We start from the raw sequence: 20,904 nt of genomic DNA, 5'->3' as shown, positions 1-20,904 counted from the left end.
AGTACATACATTATCCAACTATGTATTTCTTCCCGTTATCAAGTTGTCAATATCTCAGACCGCCATTATAGTCATACTTATTATTTAATAAATGTTAATAACTTAATTATGTCCCGGGTCGAGGTCGCAACCCAAATAACGGAAGGACGGGGACTGATGCAGGGGATGGATAAGCGTAGGCGTTTTATTTCTCTTATTCCATATCCAAGCAAGTCTTTCTCACTTGCTCCTTCTCGGCTGGATCCTGCTCGAGGAACCCCCGGGGCTTTGGCCGGGGCGGGCCTGAGAGTCTCTTATTTATTACCCGGAATATTAAGTTACCCAGGTTACCACGGGGCAGCAGCAGCAGCGTTGACTATCCATGGCTCTTTACTTGTGCTTCGTCCGAATTAAATGTAGATGCATACATAAACTCTTTGTGTGTTACCACATCTTAACTTATTGGTGGCTCGCGAGGTTCTGGAGGGTTTAAAGAGGGCAGCTCTGGGAATAAGAATAAGGACAAGAGCAAAAGCAAGAACAGCAACAGAAAAAAGCTTAAAGAGAAGCTATCGGCAGGACGGGATCTAAATTGATTTTAGATCTCGAAACTCGATTGCAAGATCGAGTAGCGCGTTAATTAAGAGATACACCGGCACGGACTCAATAAGGGGCAAGCTGGAGACGCCGATTTATTAAATTATTATGCCGAAGAGGACGTGAGTATGAGGCCTGATTGAGCCCTGTTCTTGCCTTCTCACTATTTATTTATTCCAAGGAGTAATTGAGTTTTAAAGCGGGTTTACGGTAAAACAAGTAGCCGTAGACCCGAAAACCAGCCAGCCGGGTCCCAGGCTTCTGAGGCTGGGCCACAATTCCCAGTAACGATCATAAATCTGCTCTCACTCTTTTGTCTTTAGAGGTCTTTCACTTTCTTTTTTACATACTCCGGCTTAGCTCTATACCCATATATATACTTATACTTATTCTTATACTCCGGTAGAATATATCAGAGGCTCCACCGGGCAGGCCTCTTAACGTTCTTATCCAATTTCTTACAACCCCGTCCTCGCAACAGAAAACCATTATGCATCCATTTATTTTTGCGGGCCAATGTCCTGTCATTAACCCTCTTTTGCCTGAAATACGTTTTTATCACTTTTTCAGACTGTATGGCGAATTAGTTTTTGATGGATCTTGCTATTTGGTATTATTTTGTGGTCATTTTATTCAGAATACATTTATAATCCTAAAACGGTCAGTCAAATAATTTTTGGACTACTTTTTCAATGTTTAATTTTTTCCAAAATATTTTAATGATAAAACTAAATTTCGGAAATTTTCTATTGTATTTTGATGTTTTTCATTCTATTCTTGTTTCTTCAATGATAGTTTCATAAATTTTTATTACTTCTAAATGTTTTTTTTTTATAATTGAGGATATTTCAATTATTTCCGAGGAAATTTCAGTTTTTGCTCCAAAAATTTGTTATTATTTATGAATTCTTCATTGTATTAAAACATTTCTTATTTTTTAAACTTTCTGCGACAAAAATCAATCATTTTCAAAATTAGGTCATTTTTTTTAGTATTTTTTATAATTATTAAAAACTTTTTTTTTCTTTTCAATATTTTTTATCAAAATCTTCATCAATTTCTTCATTTCAATCTAAATTTAATTAAACTTGAACATATTTCAACATTAAATATTAAATTTTGATACTACCCCCATGAAAAAAAAATATCAAAAAAATATATGTCGAAATACATAAAAAATATATTAAAAATCTATAAATTAGTAAATATATTTTTAATAACTAACTTATGGCCGATTTTCATATATATTTTATATATTTCAAATATATTTTAGATGTTTTCAAAATATAGATAGATTTGTTACATTGTACAACAATAAGAACTGCTTTTTACAATTTTTTCATCACAATATTACTGCCTCTCTCTATTTTTACTGCGTTCAAATTTCTTTCAAATAATCTTTCGATTTTTTAGAGATTTTTAATGTATTTAAAATATATTTTTCGACATATATTTTTTTTCATGGGGGTATTCAACAAATCTGAACATTTCCCTCTTATATTTTCAGCATTCCTACACTGAAAAGAAAAAAATTAATTAGAATCAAGACGAAAAATTCTTGAATTAAATAAAATTTACTTAAACCAAGAAAAATTTCTTAATTTAAGAATTTTTCTTCCAAAATCAAGAAGATGAAATTCTCCAAAATTATTTACTTAATTCAAGTAAATTTTGTCTTCTTTATAAGCTTTCTTCACTCTTTTTACTACTCTTAGCCTTTCCTCAACATCCAAAACTTTTCTAAAAACTCCAAAAATTTCCCCCAAATCTCAATTCCTCCAGCCCTCAAACAACCTTCACTCACCAAGTCTCCAGCATCCCAACATTATGACTTCATACACCTCAACCTCTCGCTCGATCCCTAACCCAACTCCAAAAAGACCGAAGTAGTGAGCAATGTACACATAAATAAATAGACAGCGAGCAGCCTCGATGTACTATACTTGGACTTGGCTGTTGTTGAAGTTCTGCGCCGACCGGGTGGTAGTGGAGGTGTGTCGACAATCAAGATTACGTGGGCGGATACACGGGCAACCCAACGCCGCTGGCCGTTCGCCCTCTGCTCATCCAGACTCGAAACCTCTTACATACACTTACACACATATATTTCCAACCATAATATTACATACTCAACCCTCTGTTTATTCTTCCTCATACATATATATCCACAGTTCCTCAATCTTCACTAAAAAAAAAAAAAACTTTCTTCATTATTAAGCCATTTATTAAATTAAATATTTAAATCCATTTGCGACATTATTAAAATTATTTATTCGCTAATTAACAAGAATTATTACATCAATAATTTATATAGTTATCCTTGGGTGACATTTAGTTTTTTTTCTCCATGTTAATCCAGAAAGAAGCTCATTAATTACTTATATAAAACCATAATTAATTAATTAATATATTCGCATAATTATTGGGCTGTTGAAAAAAATTTTTTTTCTTTTTTTTCTTCTTTATTTATCCTCGAGACTTCAGATTAAAAAAAAGTGTGCGTCGATTTCATGGCATGCATTATGCATTTTTTATTTTATTCCCGATCGGCATTGGAATAACACAGCATATATGTATTAGTAACTCAACTCAACAGTGATTGGGTATAAAGGAATACTAAGGCGCTATAAAGCACGACAGATCGCGCGCCCACATCTCTTTCTTAATTAATTAATTAACCCCGTTACACATGCACAGTCCACAGACTAAGGACACGCAACATTAACAGCAGCCAGGAATTCTCGGGTGCATATATAGTAAAGTCTGCTATACCTGCAAGAGAATTTGCAACTAGCTGCCCTTTATATATTTATACTACTTGTTCGGGCTCGAAATCGAAAAAAATAAAAAGCGAGTTTACTTAGAGGCAAAAATGGGTAAAAATAAATGGGAATTCCCGGCTCTGCGGGAACAAAGATCCGGACTAAGACTAAGTAGACGTTGAGTGTATGTGTGTGTGTTATACTTGAGTTAGAGGCTGGAGAACATGCCAAAGGTGCACAAAAGAGATAAAGAGAACGAGAGATAAATTCATGAGCACGATTGCCGTACACACACGAGGGGGTGGCTCGCGTGTCGAACCTGAATCCCAACACGCCGAGACCCAATACGACTGTAAGTAAATCGTCGATATATAACTTGGAAATAAGAAAACGTTTTATTTGCTGGACTTGTACAGAAGTTTTTTTGGGGACTAGATTGTTGGTTGAAAATTACTGCACAGTAAAAATTTTGCGTCAATGGGTCAAAAAATTTTGTGTTAAAAATTTTTATGTTAAATATTTAACACTCTTTTGTATTAATTTAACACTTTTTTATGTTAATTTAACACAATAAATGTTAAATTTACTCATAAAAGTGTTAAATATTTAACATAAAATATTTTGACGCAATGATACAAAATTTTTCACTGTGTGGCTTTTATTAGGGTTGTAGAAAATTTTGAGAAAATGTGAAATGTAAAAAATTAAAAATTGAGATTTTTAATATTTTTAAAGTTGAATTTTATTGAGATTTATTCATAATGAAAAAATCATAAATTTTGATTATTGATAAATAATTCAGTTGCATAAAATAATTAATTTATCAAAAAAAAATAATTATAGCTGATACAAATATGTAAATTTAGAATTTACAATATTAATTAAATATATCGGTGAAATGTCAAAAATATAATAAATTGATTATTATTAATTTAAATAACAATTTTATTATTCAAAAATTATATTTTTTAAATCCGGATTTAAGGTCAAATTTACAGTGAAAAATTTTGTGTAATTATTATTTAAGTTCTCATCCATATTCAAAATATTTTAAATAACTTAATCTTGGGAATTTGGACAATAAATGAAGATGTTAAATTATAAGAATTGCAATGCTGCATCCATTGACTTTGTAAAAATTAGACGAGGATATTAGCTTATAAGAGTAACTATTGTTATTTTAATTTATTTTTGTTTTATATGTCAAATATTTGTATTAACTAAAACTCTTTGATTTTTAGTTCGTCTGATAAAGCTGAAATAAATCAGCGAAACGTTGCAATTCTTATAATTTAACATCTTCATTTACTGTCCAAATTCCCAAGATTAAGTTATTTAAAATATTTTGTGTAATATCAACACAAATAGTATGTAAAAATAATACAATAGTGTGTTAAAAAGGACTAGCTATAGATATAGTATGCATTAAAAATTTGACATTAAAATGTTAAATTTCTACAACAATATTTACTTTGTAGCAAAAATAATTCAGTTATACCCCACTAATTATCCTATTTTATAAATCATTATCTACAAAGTCAAATAATTGGTAATTTTAATGTATGATACTAATGACAAAATTATACAGACATTACTCAATTACAACTTCCAGTTTCGTGGAGTGTCTCTCGTGACTTATCACAAATTAGTAATTCAAATAAGTGCTTACAGCTGTCTTTTAAATATTACATTAAAATTACATCAAAAGTGCCAAAATTGCCGAAAATAATGAAGCATAAAAAATTCAACAATTCGCCACAGTAATTTAATAAAAATTCAAAAATAATTACACATGGACTGAAACAATCTCTCTTGACTGATCACTCACTCAAAAGCCGACCAGTAACACTGTAATTAGTCCAATTAACCTTTCGTTACAAAAAAAAACAGTTCCCAATTAATAAGATGACTAATGAACAAAATTACAAGTACAAAAAAGAGTTTTTTTACAACTTGCAATATAAATAATTGGCTGGGGTCAAAATGTCAAATGGTTGGTGTTGAAAACATGATTTTTATTTCAAGACTCAATATAGCCATTTATAATGGCATATACATTGGAATATAAACGTATACAACACAAAACATATATGTATTCACGAGTGTAAGGTACCTCTCACTTTCCCCGTTGGGTTTCGCGCGAAAGATCGGATCATCTGGTTCCCGGGAACGGAAGCCATTCTGCGAAGCTGAATATCTTTAAAACCGACTTGAATCGTTCTTCTATTTTATTCTTTCTCAGCTTCTATTTATACAATTTAACACAACAATACACACCACAGCTTACATATGTGCGATAGTATGTGTGGTATGTCTTTATAGCGATTGGTACTCAGTGAATAGAGTCATTAGTCACGGTCCTCATTTCTTGACGATCTTCTCAATTTTAGTCGACTCATTACACACATACCGAGTCTCAATCTTCCAAAGATTCAAAACTCCACCATTCAGGATCCCCGAACCCGATCGCGTGTCTTTAATCTCCACATTTCCGACGGTTCTTACTCTTACCGATCGTTAATCGTTTATCAGCCGGACACTGACACTGGAATCCGTTAATTGGTTAATTTAGGCTCCAAAGATCGAACTCGGGCTTACTGAGCCAAGTAATCACTACACGGAAAAAAGTAAACTGTAATATTCACTCGGATCTCGGTTAGTTTTTATAATTTCAAACAGTAAAGCGGACATCGGAGTGGCAAAAATATAAATATTACAGAACTTAACGTAGGAAGTATAAAAGCCACAATTTATAATTTAATATCCAAAATAAGTGATTAGTAGCTGTCACTGTAGTAAATAACGACTCTTTTATCTTAAAAAATTACAGTTTCAAACAGTAAAAATTGCCATTTCAATATATAGTCCATATTATGAGGAGAAGGGGAACTCAACGTTTGAAACAGTAAAAATTATACTTTTAAAATATACATTTTACCAATCTAAGCAAGTCAATAATTACAGTTTGATTTTTAGCGTTGCGTTTAAAATTTACCATTTTACTTTGTAAATATTGACGTTGTTTGTATTAGAAATTTACTAACTTTATTTTATACTTTTTACATATCATAAGATCATTTTTTAGGTACGAAATGATAAATATCAAAGTCTAGTTCTTAATTATTATACTTTAATATTTTAGACATTTACATAGCGAATATTACTGTTTGAAATAGTATTTTCTTCCATGTAAAGAGTAAATTATAACGTTTAAATGGTAAATATTATATAGTGAATAGTAAAATCACGATTTTACTGTTTGAAATGGTAATTTTTAGCAGTTGATCATTACTTATTATAAATCGACTGTTATTTATTACAGTTTACTTTTTTCCAATATTACAATATTTTTTTCGCTAATTGTTTCATAACGACCCACTTTTCCCTTATTATTATTACTATTATTATAAATTATTAAAAAAACGCTTTTAACTGGCTCAATTTTTTTATTTTTTGTTTAAATTAATATTCTGTCTAAATTATCAAAGATAAAAAAAAATTAATGACTTTTTTTGTAAAGAATTTAATTGTCTACAAAAGAGGTTTCTTATTTTGTCATATTTTCAATTGCTCAGCGGAAATAATAATAATAATGATTTATTAGATAAAAATATTATTTTAAACTCGCTAAATTTTTTCATTTTTTGTTTAAATTAATATTCTAAGCTATCAAACATACATTAATAGAAGAATTTGTTTATATTTAATAAGCTTTATTAACTGTTAATAAATAAGTTTTTAAAATCATAGAATTTAATAAATATTTATTAACAGTTAATAAATTATTTATTAAATAAAATTTATTAAATGTTAATAAATATTTGTTAAGTTAATAAATATTTATTAATAGTTAATAAGTAATTTATTAATAGTTAATAAGTAATTTATTAAGTACAATTTACTAACTGTTAATATTTATTAATGGTTAGTGAATATTTCTTAACTGTTAACAAATATTTATTTAAAATAAAAAGCAAAAATGCAATTTTCTTTTCACACTTTTTATAACCCTATGGAATACATGATAATAATTAAATTCACTAAATAAATTAACGTTTTTAATATTTAAAAATATAAAAGATAATTTAAAGCTGTGATAGAATTTTGTGTTTTACAATAAACGTTATTATAATGTAATATAATTAATGCAAATAATTTATAAAGATGATTTTTGTTTATAAGCAATCTTCATATCATATGACATTACAAGCAAAACAAATTCACTCAAAAAAATATTTATTAACTGGTAATAAATATTTGTTAACTATTAATAAATACTTATTAACTATTAATAAATGTACTTTCCTCTCAAATAAATATTTATTGAATGTTAAAAAATATTTATTAAAATTTAATAAATTACATAATTGTCTTCAAACAAATTAAGTTAATAAATCCTTCTATCAGTGAAAATTTAATTAAATTTCTATAAAAAAAGATTTCTTATCTTGTCATATTTTTAATATTTCGGCTAGAATAATAATAATAATGATTTATGAAATAAAAATATTATTATAATAGTTAAATTTTTTTTTATTTATGATCATAATTATGATAAAAAATAAAATTTCAAGAATTATAGGTTCGAATAATAACAATCCCGAAATAATTTCCATGTTGCTTTCGCTGATGACTACCCAACTCAATGAATAATTCACGGAACAAGCGTGCACACATTTTTGCGCACGAATTACTTCATTAACGCGGCGTGGCATCCTCACACGCATATCGAATCCGTCGATCAAGAATCGTGTCTTGTTTTCCCACTAACTGCCCAGAGCAGTATGTAGTAGTAGTATACATATATATTCTCCTATCATCGATGTACAAATGTATGTATTAGTTACACACACACACACACTCTAAAACTTCAACTAAAACCAAAGTCGCCTTTGTATTGGTACAAGCTTACATAAATTTAGTTCTAAGTAAATGGTTAAAAATTTTTATCCACAATTTGTATAACCATATTTTTCTCGCGACTCACGTCCATAGATAGAAGATAGATCTTAATCAATTTATAGAGAATTTAACGATCGTGTTGAACGATAAATTATCTGAAAAGGAAATCATTATCATCAACTACATCATTTGGTTTCGTTTCTAAGGTATTTACATACTTCAATCTTTCTGGCTATAATTATTTTTAAACTTTTTTTATTTTATTAGTTTCATGAGAAAATACGTTTTTACCGAGAAAACTCTTGCATCGGCTCAGGTAAACAATATGGTAATTTAACGTGTTGTTACGTTGTTAGAAATTTTATTTGGAATCAAAGTAAACATTTAGTTTTCTTAAAAAATTTTGTAATTCTCGCTAAATGTTACTCAGAAAAATAATTTTACTTGGTCCAAAAAATATTTTATTTATTTATCTATTTATAAAGTTTCATGCCAAGGCGATAGTCAAATGACAAAAGTAAACATTATAATTATGTTAAAGTACACGTTGTTTTTAGTGAAAGATAATTTTAGATTATTTTAAAATTTCATTCTGAATATTTTTCTGTGCACTGATAGAAGGATTTATTTGTATTAAAAAAATATTTGTTAATAGTTAACAAATCATTTATTAGAGACCATTTTTAGTATCAAACAAATATTTCTTAGTATTTAAAATGATTTGTTTGTATTTAATAAATCAGATATTCATTTATTAAATATTAATAAATCTTTTTAAATACTAAGAAATATTTGTTAAGGACTAAAAAGTGGTCTCTAATAAATCATTTGTTAAATATTAACAAATATTTTTAACTATAAACAAATCCTTCTATCAGTGTGTGTAGTCTGAAATTAAGTAATTTAAAAAGAAAAGAAATAAAATAAGTATGTATAATAATCAAACAAATCTCTGTAGAATAAGTTTATGTAGATAAACAAATTAGTATTAGAAATCATTCAATTTATATGGATAAATAATTAGCTAAATTTCGTTAAATATTTTCTTGAGTCTTGAATAAGAAAAGTTGTCTAAAGAATTTTTAACCTCGATTTGAAGACAAGAGAAAGTTTACTTCAATTAAAGAATAAAACGTCACTTCAAATTGACTTTAAAAGTACAGAATTTCAAACTTTGGCTGTTAATAATTCAAGTTAACATTTTTAAGCTACAAATGTCTACAAAAAAGTCTAATTTAAAGAAACTGCCCCATCTGGCAACAATGCAAGACCTGTGTTATGAAAAAGTACTTCCTTGAAAAAAAGGGAAAGTTGACAGACACCATGGAGTGCGAAGATGGCCAAAGAATTCGGTCTTTTCAAAATTTCATCTTTTTCATTATGTCAATTTGAACGTTCTACTTTTTAAACTAAAAATGAAATATTAAAAGTCAGTCAGGATTTTTTTCTTCTTAAAATTGTCCAAAATTTCCGCAACTTTTAGACTTTTTTTAAAAATCAAAATTTTACGGACAAAAAATTAAATTAAAAAAAAATTTCATCAATGTCAATTTGGAAGTTCTACTTATTTAAACTAAAAACGAAATATTAAAAGTCAGTCTAGATTTTTTTCTTCTTAAAATTGTCCAAAATTTCCTCAATTTCTAAACTTTTTTTAAAAAACAAAATTTTACAGACAAAAAATTAAATTAAAAAAAAATTTCATCAATTTTTTAGACAGAAAATTTTTTTTTGATTTGAGTAAATTTTTTTTGATTCAAAAATTTTTCTCTTAAATCAAATTAATTTTCTTTTGAGTGCATTAAAATACAAAGAGCTCACATATGGTAAAACGATTTCCAAAAGTGTTCCAAGAAAAAAGGTTTTCATTTTAATAAAGTATTTAAAAACTGAGTTATCTTCCGATAATTCGGCTATTCGTATTCCGACGATTTTCAACCGGTTGATAATAAGTATAATCCATCGCAGGCAGCATGTTGGTAGCGATCGGCAAGCCGAGGATGACTGAATCGATCCGGTGAATAACCAAATAAATCGAGGTAAACGACGAGAACGCACCTGCTCGATTCAAAGTAGCTGAATAATAAGAATAACAATCTCGACCGGGTATCTGGTGGGCAAAGATCGGGACAGAGGCTCTTTTTTAATTTTACCTGGTATTTAAAATTTAACCATACAGATACGTTCATCCATAATAATGATAGAGACTATAGAGACAAATTTTGGAGATGAATCTCGGTGAATAAATTTTTTATGCCGCCCACCAAGCAAAACCGCAGATTGAGACATTAAAATGGCGGAAGATTGCCCAAGAGATTGAGATTGGTTATGTTTTATGCTTTATGCTTCATGCTAAAGTACTCTATACCCTTTAGATTGGTTTTAAGTACGAGCGGAGGTGAAGTGAAAAGGAGAGGTGACGGGGGTCTTCGGCCGGTGGTCCAAAAGTAACAAAAATTGTTATTAAACTTTGTTATTACTTGCACAGAAAATAAAAAAAATTAATTTGAATCAAAAAAATAATCTATATTATTAAAAGAATTAAAAAATGACCTTGTATCTTGAGAACTATTGACATTTGCAAAGATATAAGCTTATCCCGACATTACACTCATCAAGACCTTTCATTTGAGCACCCACATCAATTTTTCATATATATTATATATATATTTTATATATTTATATATATATATATATATATATATATATATATATATATATATATATATATATATATATATATATATATATATATATATATGTATTCATGAAAAATATATCAAAATGCATGTGGGTACTCAAATGAAAGCTCTTGATGAGCATAACATCAGGATGGGCTTGTATCTTTAAAAATGTCAATAATTAAGAACTGAGTTGCTATCTCGCGAACTATTGACATTTTTTAAAATATAAGCTCATCCCGACATTACACTCATCAAGACCTTTCATTTGAGCACCCACATCAATTTTTCATATATATTATATATATATATATATATATATATATATATATATATATATATATATATATATATATATATATATATATATATATATATATATATATATATATATTTATAAATATATATGTATTCATGAAAAATATATCAAAATGCATGTGGGTACTCAAATGAAAGCTCTTGATGAGCATAACATCAGGATGAGCTTATATCTTTAAAAATGTCAATAATTAAGAACTGAATTGCTATCTCGCGAACTATTGACATTTTTTAAAATATAAGCTCATCCCGACATTACACTCATCGAGACCTTTCATTTGAGTACCCACATTAATTTTTCATATATTTATATATATGAAAAATATATGAAAATGCATGTGGGTACTCAAATGAAAGCTCTTGATGAGTGTAACATCAAGATGAGCTTATATCTTTAAAAATATCAATAGTTAAGAAAGTACAGTGCAATTTAACAAAAGTCATTATTTAATAAATCAAAATTTTATTCATTTATAGTTCACATGTCACGGCAATCACATTTTTAAATTAAGAATATTTGCAAGAATAATATTTAAAGACCAATTATTCTTATTATTGCAAAAATTTAATGTAGAATATTGAAAAAATTATCAATTGTTTGAAATTGGATAAATTAACTTTGAAAAATTAAAAAGTAAGTTTTTTCTCATTTTAATTTATTATTTAGAGGCAAATCATGGAGAATTTACAGTTCAAGAATGTAAATACCGTTTATTTAAATACTAGAGAAAACTATCATTGATTGACAATTCTAAAATAGTTATACATAAATTTCTGCAGACATTGCATGCAAGTTATCAGTTATTAGTTATTAGTTTACCACTTGAATAAATTAGACCAAAAAAAGAAATTTGTTGAATTGAGCATAATTTATAATTAGTACAAGCATAAATATAAATATAAATGAAACTAGAACTGGAATCAACTAGGAATGTCATCAATAATAAATTGACAAGTTGCCTTGACTGGCAACAAACTTTCCACCTTGTTAATAAAGATATTTATAATCCCGATCAGTCTAGAGCTAATCCAAATGCGACGGCAGGTAGACGAGGCCAATCTTAATCACACCAGACCAACACCACCAAAAGAGGAATTCGTTCTCCCATTAACTTAAAAAAAAAAAAAATCTATAAAATTCTATCACTAACTATAAACTACAAACTACTAGACCGCAAAAGTGTGAACCTGTTTGTAGTCTTCCATTAAAATTACTCACATGTTAAGCAGTTGCTGATAATTCCGAACAATTAGACCAGGACGAAACATTTTAACAATTTAATAATTATAATTATTAACCAGGAGAAAACTACTGTAAGTGTATTTAACAAGCGGATTGCATTAATGAACGTAGTTAACCGGCTTATTTATTATACCCGCGAGATCCTCAATATAATCTAGCTAATTAGGATACCAAGGCCGCTATAAAATTACCATATTTATTTAAAATATAATTTAACGTCGTTTATTTTAAAAGTGTAAGGTAATTATTTTTCACGTCGCTAACCGAATAACTAATAAATGATTTTTATTTATTTATTAATTTTAAAAAGTTCAGATAATGATAAATTATATAATCATTTGAATATTTACTGAAAAAAAAAATTTTTTTATTAAAAATTATTTAATAAATTAATTATTTTAATAATTAATCATTTTAATAAATTTTTTATTAATACCTGATAAAATTAAAAAATTTGCGCTTTATTATTAATTAATTAATTATTAATAATAAATTTTCTACAACGATGTCTTCATCATTTAATTTTTTAAAATCTTTCTTCCAAGCAGAGATTAAATAACAAAAAATACAAAAAATGCGAAAATTTAAGTGAAAATTCCGATATTTTTTAACAATTAAAACATCCAGAGTTAAAAAATAACTAAAATTACTTAGCAATTGAGGCAAAACAACTTGAACCAGAAACCGAAGCGCCATGATTATAAATATAGATAGAAACAGTTTCCGGTGTGTCGAGTTAACGACTGGAGTTTTGTTTGTTGTAGTTTATTTGTTTTTATTTAAATATTTTTATTTCTCAGTCTTAACTTGTCGAGGCCTTAAGACAAGAAGACTAAGGCGAGCAGAGAGGACGGTGCGCATTAACGAGGCGAGGGTGTGCATTTGTGTATGTTGTATTCTGTATTCTGTATAGCCCGGATTTACAACTAAAAGACATTGAGCACACACTTACAATCTGAATACATAGACCGGGTTATTGAGGAAGAGCAAGATGGTGTATAAAAGAGAGTAGTGCACGCATCGAGTCATCTGGCACTCACCAGCATTCGAAATAGAACCGAGTTGCTCTGTCTTGAAGTTAAGTAAAGACAGAACTCAACTTTTCTCCGCTCGCTAGTTACAGTCTTGAGCGAAATGAATTAACCCAAAAAATAAGAGCGACGAAGTTAAACAAATAAGAGCAAAATAAATCAAAAGGAGCGAGCCAGAATAAGAAGATTAAGATGGTGATTTTAGATGCAAGTAAAGGTACCGCTCCATCTAATAAATATGATGCACCCGCTCACGCTCGTCACCAATTATCCTGCGACTTCTTCTGTCAAATTATATCCTTTTTGTTTGGTTAAAATTTGGAAACTTGGATTTTATCCAAACGATTAATAACAATTCATCGTCAGCTGATTGTTAACGAGCTCTTCTGATCGGTGTGAACAGAACCATAGGAAGTTTTTTATTTATTTATTAGCACATCCGGTTATTGAGTTAAGACTTGTCGATTGTCGTGCGAACATTCGTTTATTGACCGAGCAGTCACGGCGGGGGTTCTTCCTTAGTGGGCAAAGTGGGCATGAGAGATTTGTGGACTCTGGGTAAACATCAAACACTGATGAGACTTTTTTCGTCTTTACACGGCAAACTTTCAGAGCAAATATATAAATATTATGTATTAATGAAAATTATGTACTAAGTACATATGTGGATTGTATGTCGATATACACTTGTTAGGTATATATTTGTATTCTTAATATTTGGACTTCTTTTACGGTAACAGTAGCAATTAAATATGGATTTGGGAGATATTTATGATAATATTGTCGCTAGAGAGTAATTATTTTTTATTGTTTAAAGCCTTAAACGACTAAACTTTAATCACAAAATACAAATTTTATTTTAATGAAGTATAATTAAGATGAATGATTTTGTATTGAAAATACAGAAAAGAAAAATGAAATTTTTTAGAAATAAAATTTTTTAGAAATAAAATTTTTTTAAAAATTATTTTTGATCAAATGAAAAAAAGTTAAAAGTTAACCGCTGATTTTTTAACTTAATAACAGTAAAAAATTTTGTGTTAAATATTTAACAGTTTTATGTGTAAATTTAACAATTATCGTGTTAAATTAACACAGAAAAATGTTAAATTAACACAAAAAAGTGTTAAATATTTAACACAAAATTTTTTGACGCAATTGCGCAAAATTTTTTACTGTGAATAAATATTCATGATGTTTTTATGTGTAAATTTTAAATTGAAAGAAAAAATATAAAAATTACAGTGTAAAAATTAAATTTCTAAAAAATTAGTAAGAAGAATATTTTTAAAATATAAAATTATACTAGAAATTTGAATAGCGCGCTACGCGCGCACTTAAATTTTAACCAATAATGAATCGTGGCCCGTTTTTTTGCGATTTTCGACATGACTATCTTGAACACTTTCATATATTTTAATCTAGAGTATTCGCAAATGTAAAAATTAATACTAAAGATATTATTTCATGAAAATTTTATTTAAAATTATAATTTTTCAATCGCTCTTTTTTCCGCTTAATTATAAAAATATGTAATTAAAAAATTTTTGCTACTTCATAAAAAATCACTATAAATTTAAAGTGAAAAATTTTGCCAAAAATTGAATTTTTACATAAACTTGAAAAATACTTTTAAAAAATTCTCATTTAAAAAAAAAGGCTTAAAAATAATTCAAGTCAAAAATTTATAATTTTTTATAAATAAAAAATTCAACTACTTTATAAAATTTAAAAAATTCTATATTTCATACAAAAATTCTGTAAATAATTATAATTAATAACTAAAAAAAAATTTTAATTTTTCTAAAAATCAACAGACAATAAACTCAAACCCTCGGTCCCATAAATAATTTATATTTATAATTCGAAAGAATAATCTCTGTTGACTCGAGACACAGAAGATTGAGTCGGTCGACGGTGCGTCGAAAGAGATGAGAAATCCGAGAGTGGTTCGAGGTCTGCTCGGCGGATCTTTGAAGATGCACTTTAAGTAAGACACGCGCCATTTCCTTGGATTTCGCGCGTGTCCAATCGTCATCCCTCAAATTACTCTCTCGCCTCTTCTTCTTATTATTATTATATCTTTACTATATACCTATACATCCTTCAATATATGAGTCTTCTCACACACACACACATACACACACACACACGCCGACAGCTACAGATAAACATTTCTGGTTGTCTCAGACGTCACGTCTCGCGTCGACGACGTCTTTCTTCTCAAAGAATTGCCAAACGAGACACGTCCACCTTTCATAGCTTTTTCTTTTACCGAAAACTTTCCCGAATAAATAAATTAATAATAATTAAATGTTTTTTGTGTTGCAGACTAACAGGAGGCTCTCCAGCGATCGGTAGTGCAGGCAGTCCAGGGTGTGGAACGCCAGGTGGAAACGCCGGAAGTGGTGATCCGGGTTCCGGAACTCCCGGAGTAAACGGTTCTGCGACCGGTGATTTTTTCCGTCGTAGTCACCCACTTTCGGACCATACGCCGTTGCATCCAGCCTACCGTATTAACTACATGGACCACATTTACCACCAGATACAGGCCTCTTCTCACAGTCCCAACGCCTCATTACACGGTAAAATATTGACAATTATTATATAAAATTAACTAAAACTAGCAACCTGCAGTTACTATTTAACACAAAAATTTGTGTTGATGACTTTTTTTACACAATTTGTGTTGAATCAACATACTAAAATGTTAAATTCTACACAAACATTTTTACACTTTACACAATGACGAAAAATTTTTTACTGTGTATAAATAAATAAAATTTTGCTTTATTAAATAATTACTTTTGTTAAATAACACTGTACTTTCTTAACTATTGAGATTTATAAATATATAAGCTCACCCCGATGTTACTTTCATCAAGAACTTTCATTTGAGTACCCACTTGCATTTTTGATATATTTTTCATACATACATACATACATATATACATAATATATATAAATATATTAAAAATTGATGTGGGTACTCAAATGAAAGGTCCTGATGAGTGTAACATCGGGATGAGCTTATCTCTTTAAATATGTCAATAGTTCACAAGATACAAGGTCATTTCTTGTGACAATAGTTATTTGTTTAAGTTTACTTCATTTCTTCTTTACTTTAACTACAAAACAATTAATAATAACTAGCAATCTGCAGTCACTATGTGACTGCTGTGACCTGTAAACTATAAATAAATAAAATTTTGCTTAATTATATAATGACTTTTGTTCAATTGCACTGTACTTTCTTAAATATTGACATTTTTAAAGATATAAGCTCATCCCGATGTTACACTCATCAAGAGCTTTTATTTGAGTACCCACTTGCATTTTTGATATATTTTTCATACATACATATATATAATATTTATAAATATATGAAAAATTGATGTGGGTACTCAAATGAAAGGTCTTGATGAGTGGAACATCGGGATGAGCTTATCTCTTTAAAAATGTCAACAGTTCACAAGATACAAAGTCATTCCTTGTGATAATAGTTATTTTTTTTAAGTTTATTTCATTTCTTCTTTACTTTAAGTACACAAAACAATTAATAATAACTAGCAATCTGCAGTCACTATGTGACTGCTGTGACCTGTAAACTATAAATAAATAAAATTTTGCTTAATTATATAATGACTTTTGTTCAATTGTAATGCACTTTCTAAAATATTGACATTTTTAAAGATATAAACTCATCCCGGTATTACTGTCATCAAGCACTTTCATTTGAGTACCCACTTGCATTTTTGATATATTTTTCATATATACATATATACAATATATAAAATATATGAAAAACTGATGTGGGTATTTAACTGAAAGGTCTCGATGAGTGTAACATCGGGATGAGCTTATACCTTTAAAAATGTCAATAGTTCACGAGATACAAGGTCATTTCTTAATTATTGATATTTTTTAAGATATAAGCTCATCCCGATGTTACTCTTATCAAGAGCTTTCATTTGGGTATCCACTTGCATTTTTGATATATTTTTCATATATACATATATATAATATATATAAATATATGAAAAATTGATGTAGGTACTCAAATGAAAGGTTTCGATGAGTGGAATGTCAGGGTGAGCTTATATCTTTAAAAATTTCAATAGTTCACAAGATACAAGATCATTTTAATTTTTTTGACATTCAATTTCTAATATTTACAATATTTTTAATAATCACTCTAATGCATCCATCTGTTGCTACTATTACTATGTACCAAAAAATTTGATCTGGTTGAAGCTTTATACGCAAAACAATGACACTCGGAAGTTCTCAAGTGCGATTTAAACCCGCATATCCGCTGAGACCGGAAGGCACGTGGGTCTTTTTATTCTTCATACTAACTTCCTCCTCTGTATTTTTTATAAACTTTCAAACAATATTTATATTATTATAACTGAAACTATAATTATAACTTAATGGAAATAATGTTTTAACTTATTTTTTTTTCTTTTAATTTTAGAATAGTATTCCTTATTACTGTTCAATTATACATACAAGACTTATAATTTTGGTTTTAATTTTAGGGCTGGGTGGATTGGGGCCAGAGTATCTACTTCACGCGGCTGGACCAGCGAGTACTCTAGCTTCTTCAGAGTTTCCTTTTTCCATCGATGGTAAGAGTCCAGGTAGTTTATCAGCTAAACTATACCTTTATTATTTTTATTATTATAATTATAAATAAGTTAAAATTTTTAAATTTTATTTTATAGGATCAAACTTTGATAAAGTTTAAAAATTTTTGGTTTTTTTTTTTTTTTTACGCAGTACAGTATTATTTAAAAAAATTAAAAGTAGAAATATGGAAGAGTTAAAAAAATTTTTTTAATAAAAAAATTTATCAATTTTTTAAGGACTTAAAAAAAAATTTTTACTGTACAAGCTGATGAAAATTCAAAGTTAAAATTTGAAAATGATTTTTTAATTTTTATAAAATTAAATTAAAACTAAAAAATTAAAGTTATATTTTATTAAATTTTCTACTTAAAAATTTTTTTTATAATTTACTTGCTAGGAAAAATTCCAAAAATTGTGTTTTATTTTTTATTTTAAAAATTAACTTTTTAATTTCTTAAAAAAAAAAAAAAACTTAAACTCAAAAAAGGTGAAAATATCTAAATCCAATAAAAAAGCATTTAATAGATGTAAGTTAATAACGCAATAGTTTAAGTTGACTGAGCAGTTTATCAGATAGCGACAAGACCTTTAACTGTAAACTAAAAACAAGGTATTAAGTATCAAAAGCTGGAGTTAGCAAAGTGTAAATAAAAGAGGGATAAACAGGGAGTGGAGTGGAAGTTAAGTTGAGAATTGCAGACGTGGAGCAGTCTCTCCAAGTAGATCGATTCGGATCTCGACTGAAACACCGATATCGCGAGTAAGATAGGCTAATGTGTATGCTCATGGGAGCCAGATACCTGGGGCTGGGGAACAAGACCAGTACCAGGACACGAACCGGGTACAAGTTGAGCTGGTTGCTAGTTTCTGATCACAACTCTTCCTTCCTCCCAACACAACACTCCGAGAACAACGAAAGGGCACCTGAGACCGAGACAAGGAGGGAAAAAATGAGGCTCGTTAGTCGCCACCGTGAGCATAATTGAATCGACTCGAAGCGACACGACCTCATTAACACCTTACCTCCAGCTACAGGTTGTCTCACGTTTCCAATCCCCGTGCTCTGCTCTGCTCCTGCACCGATCTCGCTGCTGTTTCACGATCTGATCATTCATCACTTTCTCGCTCTCCTGTCCTTTAACTAGTTATGCTTGTAGTGTAGACACATACCTACCCTATACCTATTCTACACCCAACCCTAGATCAACCAGGCTAGCACATAACAGTTAACAACACTACTTTCTAACCTGACGCGTTATATCGAGTGTTGATCAATTCTCACTCGAGCCACAGCCCAATTAATACTTAAAGTCTCAAGAATCCAATTTTAAAGCCTTCAATCTTTTTATTGTTCTCAATTTTCATTTTTCACCAATTATTTCTTTTAAAAACTTTAAAATCCAGAATTTTATCAAAATTTTCTAGTGGATTTTTTATTAAAATCATAAAAAATTACAGTATCAATTGTATTTTAGTGAAAAAGAATTTTCGTTATAATCATCAGACAAAAATGAATTTTTAATTTTATAAAATTTATTTTATAAATTATCCAGTCGCATAAAATTAAAAATTACTTGAGTAATTAATAAAATTCAAAGCTAATGATGGAAAAATCTTTAAAAGAGTAAAAAAAAAATTATTTTTCTTTTAAAACTTAGTTTGTAAAAATTAACTCTCTTATAAGGAGATAATTAAGAGACCATGCGCCATCTGTCGGAAATTTTCAAAACTATAATTGATCAAAAAGGTCTAAATATAGTCGTATTGAATCAAAATTAATTAAAAAGTTGATCAAATTAAAAGCTAATGAGGAACAAATAATTTTTCTTTTAAAACTTAGTTTGTAAAAGTTAACTCTCTTATAAGGAGATAATTAAGAGACAATGCGCCACCTATCGAAATTTTTTAAAACTAAAATTTATCAAAAAAGTCTAGATATAGTCAATTTTTATATTAAAAATTTTGTATAAAATATATCAGGCCAGATGAACATATGTGATTTTTTTATATGGTCATATATGAACTTATCTGGTTATATTAGCAATTTTTTAAGAAATACATGTTTTTTTATAATTCTAAATGTTAATTTTTCAAAAAATTGCGCGCTTTTAACTTCAAGAACATCTTTTTTAAGTATAGCAATAAAAACGTGTTGACTAGCGCCATCTTTTGAGTCTTCTAATAAGCTTCAAAAAAAATTTTTTTTAAGTAAATTAAAAAAAAAAGAATTAGCAAATTGTCTAACTCCATTATAGAGAATCTTCTATTTGTACGAAAAAAACAATTAGTTAAAAATTTATTATCACTTTAAAAAACCATTTAATATCTAATAGAGATTTAATATTTAGGTTTAAATCATTCAAATAATTTATAATTGAATTATTGCTACATCAAAATGTTAAAAAATCACCTTCTAAAAAATAAGAAGTTAGACAAATTGCTAATTAGACCGTCGACATGTTTTTTTATGATTCTAAACGTTGATTTTTTAAAAAATTGCGCGCTTTTAACTCAAGAAACGTCATTTTCAAGTATAGTAATAGAAGCGTGCGACTAGCGCCGTCTTTTGGGTCTTTTAAAAAGCTTCAAAATTTTTTTTCAAGTAAATTCAAAGAAAAAAAATATTAAGGCAAAAAAAGAAGTTTAAATGTTTGTCTAAAAGCAAAAACTAGTAAAACAAAATGAACAAATAAGACTCAGGATGTGTGAAAAAAAGTAAAGTTAAATTAAAAGATCTCGAGCGTGTATCGTGGCCTGAG

The 20,904-nt window shown here is 28.4% G+C and overlaps 1 protein-coding gene across 4 annotated transcripts in view; it reads left to right on the top strand.

Moving 5' to 3' along the window:
* LOC123270646 (transcriptional activator cubitus interruptus) overlaps positions 1-20,904 on the top strand; it is a 142,721-nt gene that overhangs the window by 97,173 nt on the left and 24,644 nt on the right. For 3 of the 4 annotated variants that reach the window (XM_044736785.1, XM_044736793.1, XM_044736799.1), the window contains 2 exons: positions 15,845-16,098; positions 18,055-18,156. In XM_044736785.1, coding sequence (XP_044592720.1) covers positions 15,845-16,098; positions 18,055-18,156 — 356 coding nt within the window. The remainder of the gene's footprint in view (positions 1-15,844; positions 16,099-18,054; positions 18,157-20,904) is intronic. The other variant, XM_044736805.1, reaches the window with a different exon arrangement.

Source organism: Cotesia glomerata, linkage group LG1, assembly GCF_020080835.1.
Source record: "Cotesia glomerata isolate CgM1 linkage group LG1, MPM_Cglom_v2.3, whole genome shotgun sequence".
In the NCBI taxonomy this organism is placed as follows: Eukaryota; Metazoa; Arthropoda; class Insecta; order Hymenoptera; family Braconidae; genus Cotesia; species Cotesia glomerata.
Note: the sequence above shows the minus strand (reverse complement) of the source record. Positions and strands in the feature narration are given on the sequence as shown.